Source organism: Notamacropus eugenii, chromosome 4 (assembly GCF_028372415.1).
Source record: "Notamacropus eugenii isolate mMacEug1 chromosome 4, mMacEug1.pri_v2, whole genome shotgun sequence".
Lineage (NCBI taxonomy): Eukaryota > Metazoa > Chordata > Mammalia > Diprotodontia > Macropodidae > Notamacropus > Notamacropus eugenii.
In genome coordinates, this window is record NC_092875.1 from 80,981,168 (window position 1) to 80,993,860 (window position 12,693).

General features: G+C 36.6%; 1 protein-coding gene across 1 annotated transcript in view; it reads right to left on the bottom strand.

Annotated features, from left to right (window-relative positions):
• Window positions 1-2,785: 2,785 nt before the first annotated feature.
• LOC140500181 (uncharacterized) overlaps window positions 2,786-12,693 on the bottom strand; it is a 60,569-nt gene continuing 50,661 nt past the window's right edge. Inside the window, 1 exon segment of the mRNA XM_072602536.1 lies at window positions 2,786-6,336. Within this exon segment, the coding sequence (XP_072458637.1) occupies window positions 5,278-6,336 (1,059 nt within the window). The 3' untranslated portion in view covers window positions 2,786-5,277.

A 12,693-nucleotide genomic window follows, 5' to 3' on the forward strand; every position in this document is an offset into this window, starting at 1 on the left:
CATCTGACCTCAGACACTTAATGACTGTGCAACCCTGGACAAATCATTTCACCTTGTTTGCCTCAGTTTCCTCATTTGTAAAATGAACTGGAGATGGAAATGGCACACTACTCCAGTATTTTTGCCAAGAAAACCCCAAATAGGATCACAAAGAGTCAGACAAGACAGACACAACTCAACATCATCTTAGTACTCAAGATAAATATGTTTAAGGGAATATTAAAATTTGCCTTCTGAGTTATAGTAGCCTTATTTACTAACCCATAACTAACTTACTTACTTATACTGACTTCCTTACCCATAAGTAACCCTGACCCTATCTCTTCTCCCCTCAAAAACCCCCAAATATTGAACTGAAGCAACCAATTGCTTACTGTTCAGGTTTGTTTTAAAATATCACAGACATCCTATTTGATCACTGTTTAATGCTCTATCTCTGTACGATGTATAATATGAAACATTTTATTGAATATGTAGACATGTATTTTCTAAACAGTGTAACACAATAACTAATCACAAAGATCTGAGTGAATATCAGTGTGTTTATACAAAGTTCTTCATCATTCCTACCTTACAATTTTTACTGTGGAAAGTGATGTAATTACCATGAGGGTCACATAGTTAAGAATAGTATCTTTGAAACAACTTTGGCATACCTGGGGGGAGTCATTTCCCCTTGGTGGCTTTCTGCAAAACCGATCTAGGAATATTGGTTTGCTTTCCTTTTTCTGAATAGAAAGATCCATGAAGTAATCAGATATTGGATATAAGACTGTTAGCTTTTCTGTAGCATCCTGTGCTGGGGTTTCTATAATAAGAACCTGTTATTAGCTTTTGAGAATCTGAAGGCCTCATTCATCCATTTTATTACTGTGCTACCTGGAGCAGGGGTCTTTTTCCCTGTATTCTTGTGTTCCTGGGGGACAATCAAGCTCTTTGCCAGTCATATAGAAAGCGTTTTACCCAATGTTTATTGAAATGAATGGCAGGGTAATGAAACCTGGAGCTGGCCAACTCCCTGTACCACATTTACTATGATTTCAAACACTGAATTTTCTTGGATTATTAGAAACAAAGCCAAATTCCAATTTATCAGAATAACAACTAAAGCTTCCTTCAAGATTCCTATCAATGTTGTTTTCACTGAATTAGGATGCTGAAACCATTTTAGAATTCCTCCAGGGTTGGATGGTCCAACTTCTTAATTTAGGATGCTACTGGCCAAAATAACTATTATTTTAAGGTAGAAAAATTCTAAAAGATAAATGGATCCTTCAAATCGTAGGCTGGACGAGTGCTTGTATTCATATATTCAATAAGCAATAAATACCATAGCGAAGCTACTATATGCCAAACATGGTGTGATTGGAAGTAGGAAAATTACTTGGATGTTAACTATCTATAAGGTATTTATTTCCCCCTTTACACCACTCTCTTCACTTCTCTGCTGGTTCTGCCATAGTTAGCTAGATAATTCAGCAGCATGAGAAGTTCCTCTAACTGCTGGAGATCACCTGGACAGTCTGTACAATGAGACTGAAGTCAACAGTTGAGGAGACTTCCCAGGAAAAAGGTGGTATGTTGGGGAGTCAAACTCAAGACAGGGTGGGGAAACAGCTTCCTGCAGAGCTATGAATTTCAGCCTGATAGGGCAACATTTGTACATTTTGCTGTAATAATCTTAAGTGGTAACATGGGTATAGCAGTCCAAGTACAAACTTTTAACTCTCCATATGCAAACAGATAGCCAACAATACAAGGCAATATATTCAGGGTACCAAATGAATAACATCAATAGGCCCTACAGAAGCTCAGAGGAAGGAGGAATCTGAGACAACTGGGGAAGGTTTTACAGGAGAAAATTAATCATGGGCTCTGAAGGAATCGTAAAAACCATGATGTGCAAAAAAAGCAGGTGGCAGATGTAGTGTGAGGTAAACAATTTTATATTCCCACTTCTGACTGAAGGACCAGCTATGCTGGTAGGTATATTCTGCTGCTTTGTGTCTTTCACAAGATCAGGGAACTATTAAGGAACTTAGTGATCATAGAGCCCAACTCCCTAATTTCATAGCTGAGGAACCTGAAATCTAGAAAGAAGTGAATTGGGTCAGGTTACACAGCTTGCCTACCTAATAGCAGAGCTAGGACTACTAGACTGTCTTCTCTCTGGCAGAAGTAGACATTTTAGAGAGGGAAACTACAGATTATAGATTCAGGAAAACTACATCCTTTTTTCTGACTTTTTCCTTTGATGCAGGGGGATCTATGAACTTTTTAAAAAATATTTTGTTATTTCAATATAATTGGTTTCCTTTGTAATGGTATGTATTTTATTTTATGCATTTAAAAACATTCCAAGAAGGGGTCCATGACACACCAAAAAAGGTTACCAACCCTTGAGAGTGAGATAAAAGGAAAACAAATTGTACTTGTGGGCTGAAATAGAAGCTATCAGGGCCTGAGCCAAATGAGGCTCAAAGGACAGAGGCTTGACAACTTAGACACAGAATGAAGTCACTTAATAGTTGTATCATTGGAAACTGCTATTATAATTGGGGTATATTGCCACCAGGTGGGAACTATATAACAAAGTTAGACATTCTAAGAGGGAAGTCACAAAATAAACACAGAGCTGACAATATAGTTATTTTTTTTCTTTTAATAGGAAAATATACATTTTGTTAAAATAGTTAAATATCATTAACTAGTGTATATATATGTACATATATGTGTCTGTATATATGAATTTTATGATGATGTATAAGGTTTGAGCAATCAATGAGAATTGTTTTTCCCCAATGTGAATATATATATATGTATATATATATATATATATCTTACACATATATATTCACATATATTGTATATGTATATGTGTGCATAGACATATACATATGCACATATATATAGTCTTTTAGGGTAACTGTGAAAAGAAATGCCCAAGACACCCTTTCTTCAAAATCTAATATAACCCTAATCTTATACGTAGAACTTTATGTCAAAGCTTTCTTGGATTGATACAAGCTCCAGTGCTTTGGTCCAACTAAGAACATGTACATAGTACTTCAGGATTTACAAAATGCTTTGGATCCTTTATATGTCATTTATTAGTAACAGTACTAGTAATCGTAGTATTTCACATTGGTATAGTGCTTTAAGGATTAGTGATTTACCTGCAACAACTTTGCAAGGTTGGTAAAATATTATTATCCCTATTTTACAAATAAGGGAACAGGCTCAGAGAGGTGTTTATGTTCATAGAGCTAGTGAGGTATGTGAGGGGATGGGAGTCTGTCTCCTTGCCCTCCTTCCCAGTCAGCTGATGTAACAGAGATGAGATATTGTTTACATCCTTGGATGTTCAACTCTGAACTCCACTTCCTGATGGATGTGGTGTTTCCTACTGGGTTGGGCAAGTAACTCCACTACAGGACATCAAGGTTAATGGTAGTAATGGTGGTGGCATGATGAGAAGAGAAACTCTTCTACTCTTCTGCCCTCTGGCAGAGGTACAGGGGTCACACTCTATAAAGCTGATCCCTACTTTGAATTCCTCAACTGTTCAAAGGGTATTACTAAGGTTTGCCAGTGCCAAATTCCACTTCCAATTCAGAACTTTATCCACAAAGGGATGACAGAATGAATTGTTTCACATTTGGATGAATGCTCCTTAGCTCTGTTATTTGTCACCTTTACATCAGTTAGCTCGGAGAAAGGAGATACCAAATTCCACCCTTCCTCTCATACACATATTTCGAAGTACACTATGTAGTAGCAGAGCTAGGTCTTGAACCCAAGTCTTCTGGGAACCATTAAATTAAAGAATAATGGATGTGGAGTCAATCCAACTTGATATCAAAGCCCTTATCCCTCCTCTTTCAGAACTACCCTGACTTCAGCTTAGGGAATCATTTTTTAACTCTCTTCATGTCCCTTATTCTCCAATGAGAAAGTGTTATTTTCTCACTTCCTTCTCCCCGCTAGATTACTCTGTACTCTGTGACTTAAGTGAAGCTACATGTCACAATACCAGTTATTTCCAGCAGCCTAATGGTCCTAGCAGTGAATTCAAATATAAGAATCCTCAGTTAAGGGAAGTTAATGAATCTTCTAACAGAGCAAAACATTTTGAAAACAAAATGTATATAGAGGTGAGAAAGTTGTTTTATCATAGTAAGTGAAAATAAGTCTCTTCATCTGAGAAGATATGAGAATAAAGGAACAGGAATGTTAAGAATTAACATTAAGAAATCAATGTGGTGTAGTAATGGACTTAGTCAAGAAGACTTGGTTTTGAATACTACTTGACATGTACTAGCTGTGAGACTATGGATAAGCCACATCCTCTCTGACCCTGTTTCATCTTGTAAAATAATATGTAGTCTGTACCTCATTGGGTTGTTACTCAAGACAAATGAAATAATGTATGTAAAACATTTTGCAAACCTTAAAGACTTATAAAACTGTCAGTTATTCTATTATTGTATTTTTAAAATATAACTTTTAGAAAATCATATTAAGATATCTTGAAATTCAGTATTTAAAAGGGCCTAAGGTTACTTGTTTTAATCACATTTGTTCTTTATACTTTTTTATAATGAAGATATAGTGTAACATAGCATAATACTCCATTTTAAAAAGAAATTTTTTTGAAAGTTATTTTAAAAATTGAAATGTGGAGTCATAGGACTTAGGTTTGAATCCTGGCTCTGCTATTTGCCTCCGGTATGAATCGAGGCAGGCTACTAAATTTCTATATCCCTCAGTCATCACTTTTGTAAAATTGAGAGGTTAAACTATATGATCTCTATGGTCCCTCCCAACTCTAAAATATTGTGATTTTTATTAAATTCACAAAGATTCTAGCACTGGGCCACTTATCATTCATTTGGGGAAAAGTCACACATAAAAAATACAAATTTCAAGGGGAGCTTACTAAGAAGTCAACAAAATATCCTTGTGAGCTGAATTAGCAAAAATAAGCCATGAATTGGCAATTTTATTACAGGGGTTATCTCTAATATGGCTACTTTGGAGCTCAATATGTTTAGAGTGTTGACTAAAAGCTTAGGCGGCTTTCCAAATTTCATTATATTTAAGAATCCTATGTTGAATGGGTATGGTAAATCAGTATTATTCGGGTTCTCTAGCATGAATTTTATGATGATGAATGTTTTGAGCAATCAGTGAGATTATAATCATAGTTTTTCCCCAGTGTGAATTCTCTGATGTTTAATGAGATTAGAGCTCTCACTGAATGTTTTTTCACATTCATTATTCATAGGGTTTTATCCCAGTGTGAATTTTCAGGTGTTTAATGAGGTTAGAACTCAGACTGAAGGCTTTTTCACATTCATTACACTCAAAGGACCTCTCACCAGTATGAAATCTCTGGTGTCTTAGAAGGTTTCCACTTTGGTTGAAGGCTTTCCCACATTCATTACACTCAAAGAGTTTTTCATATTTATTTTGCTCATTAAGATCTTCTTCACTATGCATTCTTTGGTGCTGAAGAAATGATGAATGCATACTGAAGGCTTTTCCACAATCATTACAATGATAGGGTTTCTGTGCAATGTGAGTTCTCTGATGTTTAGTAAGATTAGAATTCTGATTGAAGGTTTTCCCACATTCATTACACTCATAGGGTTTTTCACCAGTATGAATTCTCTGGTGTTTAGTAAGATTAGAGTTTTGGTTGAATGTTTTCCCACATTCATTACACTCATAGGGTTTCTCACCAGTGTGAATTTTAAGATGTCAAATATAAGATGAATGAACACTAAAAGATTTCCCACATTCATTACATTCATATGGTTTCTCACCAGTGTGAATTCTCTGGCGCTTAATGAGGTTAGAATTCTGGTTGAAAGTTTTCCCACATTCATTACACTCATAGGGTTTCTGTCCAGTATGAATTTTTTGATGTTGAATAAAAGATGACTGTGCATAGAAGAATTTATAACATTTCTTACATTCATACCGCAGCTCTTTGGTATGAATCCTCTGATGTCTGATAAGGTGTGAGCTCTGACTGAAAGCTCTCCCACATTCTTTACATTCATAGGGCTTTTCTACAGTGTGAATTCTCTGATGTTTAATAAGGTTAGAACTTTCACTGAAGGCTTTCCCACATTCATTGCATTCATAAGGTTTTTCACCAGTATGAATTCTCTGATGTTTAATAAGGTTTGAACTCAAACTGAAGGCTTTTCCACATTCATTACATTTATAGGGTTTTTCTCCAGTGTGTGTTCTCCGATGATCAATAAGGTTAGAGCTCTGACTAAAGGTTTTCCCACATTCCTTACACAGAAAGGGTTTCTGTCCACTGTGAATTCTTTGATATACAAAAACATTAGAGTTCTGTCTGAATATTGTCTCATATACATTAGATGTATAAGGTTTTTCTTCAGTATGAATTCTCTGATGGCTAATTAAGTCTGAATTCTTTTTGAAGCTCTGGCCACATACACCACAAAGATAAGGTATTTCTTCTGTAGGAATTCTCAAATGCCTACTAGGGTTTGAATTCAGGTTGAAGCTGCTATCAAAACCACTTCCTTCCTGGTCTCTCTCCTCAGTGGAGGCTTTCTTATGGATCAGTGCCACTGGTCTGAACTCTCTTTCCTGGAAAAAGAGTTTCCTTAATTTTTCCCCTCTGAAGTTTTCCAAATCTCCCTCAAATCTGCTCTGATATTCAAATGCTTCTTCATACCCAGATTCCAGGGAAATATCCTCTTCAAGTCTTTCTGACATCATGTGCCATAATTCCATTTTTTCAAAAATGTCCTGTTTTACAGGTGATTTTTTTTCAGTTCTGTCTTCACAATCTGAAACAATAAAGACAAAACTCAAGTGTTATTCATACCTTATTCTGGAATAAAGGAAATAGGGAAGAAACAGGCTAATCCAAATGAAACAAATGCCTCCTAAGAAGATGTGGTATTGATGGGGTTCTTGCGAGACTCAAATAAGATAATTAATGTATATAGAGAATTATATAAATGTCAGCTAAAATCAATAATACAACTCAGATTTTTGTATCATTTTCCTCATAACAATCCTTACAAGTAGTACTGTGTCCATTTTACAGATGAAGAAACTGAGGCTCAGAGAGGTTACATGACTTGCCCTCAGGTTATAAAAAAAGTAAATGTCAGAGATGAGATTGATGCAAACCCAGGTCTCACCTATCTCTAAGTGTAGCTTTCTTTCCACTATCACCCCACTAGATCAAGTCTGAGGAAAAAAGAGTGAAGTGGGGAACCAAAGTAGAGGGAGAAATGCTGAGCACAGTGGACAAAGCAAGTCCATAGACTAAGTAGAACCCATGGGAAAAGATGGGAAATATGACTGGGGAATGAGGAGAAATGAGGAGCTCTGATATGGACAGACTTCATCAACATTTCAAAGACATACAAGCAAAGCTGTGTACTAGATACTAGGATGATAATGAGGAACAGATGTAATGAAGATCATCTTTATCTTCAAGAAAGAACACTTAGGAAGGCAGTGGAAAGGGAATAAGCACTTCTATAGCATCTACTATGTATCAGGTATTACACTAAGTACTTTAAATATATTATCTCATTTAAATAAATAAACATTTATCAAGCACCTATTATGTGACAGTCACTATGCTAAGCAGTAAAGATACTAAAAAAAAAAAAAGAAGATAGTCTCTACCCTCAAAAAGTTTACAGTTTAATGGGGGAGACAATGCGCAAACAAATATACACAAAGCAAGCTATATAAATAAATAGGAAATAATTAACAGAGGGATTGGGGAAGGCCTTCAATGAAAGATAAGATTTTAGTTGGGACTTTAAAAAAGCCAGGGAAGTCAGTGGGGGAGTTGAGGAGGGAGAGCATTGCAGACATGGAGGGCAGCCTGGGAAAATGTCCAGAGCAAATAGATAGTGTATTAGTTGTGGAACAGCTAGGAGGTCAGTATCACTAGATTGAAAAGTAGGTGGTGGGGAGGAAGAAGCCCGGAATGGTAGGAGGGGGCTAAGTTATGAAGGGCATTAAATGCCAAGCAGAGCACTGTATATTTTATCCTGGAGGCAACAGAAAGCCACTAGAGTTTGTTGAGTAGTGAGGTGACATAATTTAGAAAAATCACTTAAGTGACTGAATGGATGATGGACTGGAGTGGGGAGAGACTTGAGGCAGGCAAATCCATCAGCAGGCTATTGCAACAATCTACATGTGAGGTGATGAAGGACCTACACCAGGGTGGTGGCATTGTCAGAGGAGAGAAGGGGGCATATTTGAGAGATGTTGCAAAGGTGAAATCAGCAGGCCATGGAAACAGATTGGAAATGGGGGAGTAGTTATTCACTTGTATTTTTTTTTTCTTTTAACATTTTACAACTTATTTAATGGAAGAATTTAAATTAATGTATGTAGAGAACACATATACGTACATATTCTATGGGACCAAACTGTCCCTTCCAGTTCTAAATTTGTAGGAGTCTAAGACACAGTGAAGAGAGATTGCAGTGAAATTTTGAGAGTACAGATGAGTGAGAAGAAAAGTTACAGATGTGATTCAATGTGATTAAATGTAATCCAATTTTTATTTCTAAAATGATAGACTTTTGAGTATTAAACTCCCACCACATATAAGAATCAACTGAAAAAACTGGGCAAGTTTAGCTCAAAAAAGAATAGACTTAGGTTGGGGGCATGATAGGGCCCTTCAAGTACTTGGGAGGCTGTTATGTAGAAGAAGGATTAGAATTATTTTGATTGCAGAGGATAAAACTAGCAGCAGTAGGGGAAAGATGCAAAGAATTAGATTTGAGTCTGGTGCAAAAAAAAAAAAATCCTAACAATGAGAGCTATCCAAAGGTAGATTGTTCTGCCTTGGGAGATAGTGGACTTACTGTCACAGGATGTTTTAAAGAGAAGGCTAAGAAATCCGTGTAGAGAATGTTGTGCACTCCTATTAGAATAGTGGCTAGAGAAGATGATCTCTTAGATGCCTGCCAATTATGAAGTTCTCTCTGTGATTCTACAACCTAGGAAAGAGCCACTGTAATAGCTTGTCAGGCTTGCAAAGGCTGAAAAAGACATGACTGGGATGCATAAAAACACAAGGATAGAAAGGTATAGTATAACTTTTCTCATCAAATCCCAGAATTACAATGTATAGTTTGAAGCACACAAAAAATATGTTTAGCTTAAAAAAGTGTCCTGTTTTAGGGAACATGTAATAAAAATGTGTGTAATTCACTAATCAAAAAGATGATAGAGGCCCTAAATATAACTATTGATGAAGTTTTAAAATAAATTGAAGAACAATAGATATGGCATAATGGTACTAGCTGCCATTTACCTGATTGTGGACTGCATTATCCATTGCATAGAGAATGAGATCAGGCACATACTCCCTGGGGGAACTTGGCTCCAGCCTGCTCATCATCTCACCCTGTAAGCAATTTCATCTAGCTCCACTCAGTCTTGACTTCCTTCTCTTTCTTTATGGACTAACACAAGTTCACTGTCTCCTCCTGAGGCTCTGCCAATTTCCATAGGTAACTGCATAGAATGCTTCTGGCACCTTTAGGTCATGGAGATCCTGTAAAGTTCCACACTGAGAGAAATGTAACACATCTCAGACCAGTGCATGTCCTGGAAGCCCAATTCTGACACAAGAGTAAACGGCTGTAGGTGCACAGATTAGCAGCAAAGAATGCCCTTAAGAGAAGCCTTGTAACTATGTTCCCCTTGTTGAGGGAGTTAATGATTTAGCTTCCCAGAAACAACTGGTTTATGTGTCTTTTTCCTTCTAAAACAGTGGGAAAGACCTAACTCTGAAGAGTTTTGAAATGGATGTTGAAAAGAGTCCCTAGCCTGGTCAGAAAGCCAGTTTTTCTAGAGAGAAGTTTAGGGAATGGGGAAAAATTCAGAGAAAGCTAAAGGAGGTTGCTCATTTCCTACTTTTCACAGATCATATAGCCCAGATACAAAGAGTAGAAACTCTGCAAATAAAAAGTCTGATCTCTGAGTTCAGATGAAATAGGAAGCTTAACCTTAAACTGAGTTCAAATCTAATAATTCTCCAGCATTTTGTCCAAAGAGAGTCCCCTCTGGGAGGCCTAGAGGCCTCCACTCCTTCCAGGTAGAGTACGCAGATATAGCTGCAAATGTCTCTGACATCTGAAATATGTTCCTATTACAACCCCGAGATCTGTTCTACCGGATGAAAGAAAGAGAATCTAATATTGCAAAGATTCTTTAGTGTATATGTGCTTCTGCTTTTAATTGTTTTATTTGTCATCATGTGTCTGTTTCCAACTTACCTATTTTTCTTCTAATTTTTAACATCTCCTCTTTTGTGCTAATTTGGTGGCTTTTTAAATTTTCAAAAATTTATAGTTTGTTAATCATCTTTGTTTCTATTTTGTCAATGTATAATTGTAGATATACACTTTTTCCTAAGGGCTGCTTTAGCAGAAATCTTGGTATGTTAGTTTAGTTTAGTTTCTTTCATTATTTAGGATTTTACTGTTAAGTCTGTATTTGGGTTTGGTTTTTTTGTTTGTGGATCATTAAACCAATTACTATTTTTATTATATGGTGGTCTGTAAAGCATATATTAGCTATTCCTGCCTTTATATTGATAATCATTTAATAATAATTTAATAACCTCAATAAGAGTCAAAACCTAAACTAATCAAACTGACTGCTTAGCTTTGCTCTAAAAATGCTCTTTCTTGTGTCAGCAACTTCAAAGACCACATAAGGTTAGCAAGGAGTTTTCTTCCTGTTTTTGACAGGATTCCAGCAACCAGAGTGGTGGGATTTTTCTTACCTTGGTATACAGAGACAGAGAAAAACAGATCTCCAGGGAATTCCAACTGACACTACTTTGTCAATTGTTTTGTCAATTTGTATTTACAGCTTATTCAACTAAGAAAATTCCTTTCTCATTGTATAGTTAAAAACATATGGGGACCATAAATCTAAGGGACACAGACATCCTGGGAATGTCCTAAAACATATTTAAGCCTGGTCATTCTTTTTTCAGTCAGAACTTGCATTGTGGTTCCTTGTATGTACAGGTTAAGCTAGCTTCAGCTAGTTTTAAAGGAACAATAGGAATTTACATATCACTTAGCCTGTTTGACTTCTTGGACAGTGTGGGCAGGAAGCTGGGCAGAAGATTGAGGAAACCTGTGCTGATAAGAGAGGCCAGAATCTTCCTGCTCTGTGATGCTGAGATGTGGCCTTGGACAAGAAGGAACCAGCACAGGCCTGAGTGCAGAAGTAGTGCGGAAGGGACACTGTTGGCTGCGGACACTTACAGGAGGGCAGAGTCTTTGGTTTTGGTTCCAGGCCAGAGGGGAGAATTGAAGGAGGACCCAAGGCCAGAAGCATGCTCCCCTCCCCCCTCCACCAACACCACACCCAGGACTAGAAGTGATTACAAGTTGTTATAAATTTAAAAAAAAGCAGGCAAAGAAGAAAGAACCGGCTAATCCTTTAATATAAACTTTAGATTTTAGTAATGGCCAGAACTTGAAGAGTCTGGACCTTGATAATCCTTTGATATAAACTTTAGATTTTAGTGAAGGCCAGAGTTTGAATTAAGAAGAGCCTGGACCTAATAGTCTCCTTTGTTATCTTAAGTAAACTCAGAGAATGCCTTTTGGTGTCAGCAAAGCAAATGGGACTGACTTAGTAACTTCCTTACCAGACCGTTCTCCTGGCATCTTAGTGATGAGGAAAAACACAGATGTCCTGGGTTGTAATTTCAACTTTGTCAAACTCTGTTAAGATATCCTTTCTTGTGTCCGCAACTTCAAGGTCCTGTTCATGACAGCATGTCTGCCACCAGAGTGATGGGATCTTCTCCTTATCGTATGTCACGGAGACATATGCTACAGAAAGGAAATTCACACAGCGTGGGATTATAAAACCAATTGACACTACTTTGTTAATTGTCTTACTAAATTTATAATTTGTTCAACTAAGAGAGCTCCTTTCTCATGGTAAAATGTAATTAAGACAGTCACTTTCTGTACTGAATCAGCCAGTCCTGATCCTGGCTCTGTAGCACCACAACCGTTATCTTTAAGAGAGAATTAATTAAATAATAACACATGCCTTTAGCCTGATGTCTTTTCTTCCAACTGAGTTTCTAGGTTGACAAACCCAAGCATGGAAAAGTTACTATAGGACTAGAGAAGACCAGGGTTCATCTTCAGAGGAGCATATGGAAGCAAAAATAAAGTCTCTCCTACCTCAAAAAGTAACATCAAATGCTCACGTGCCCAAAATGAATTCACAGAAGAACTTAAAAAAGACTTTAAAAATCAAATGAGAGAGATTGAGGAAAAATTTTGTTTTAAAAAAATGACAATCCAAGAAAAACAAGAAGATTATATAAAAAGAAAGTTAACTAACGGGAAAAGAAGATCCAGAATCTTAGGGAAGAAAAGGTGACTCCTTGGTAAAAATTAGAATTGGGCAAGGGGAAGTCAGTGAAATTGTAAAAGACCAAGAGATAATAAAACAAAATATAAAGAATGAAAAAAATAGAAGAGAATATGAAATATTCCATTAGAAAAACAACTGATCTGGACAACAGACCAAGAAGAGAAAACATAAGAATAATTGGACTACCTGAAAGCTATGATCAAAAAAAGAATCTTGATACCGCAATACAAAAATAAT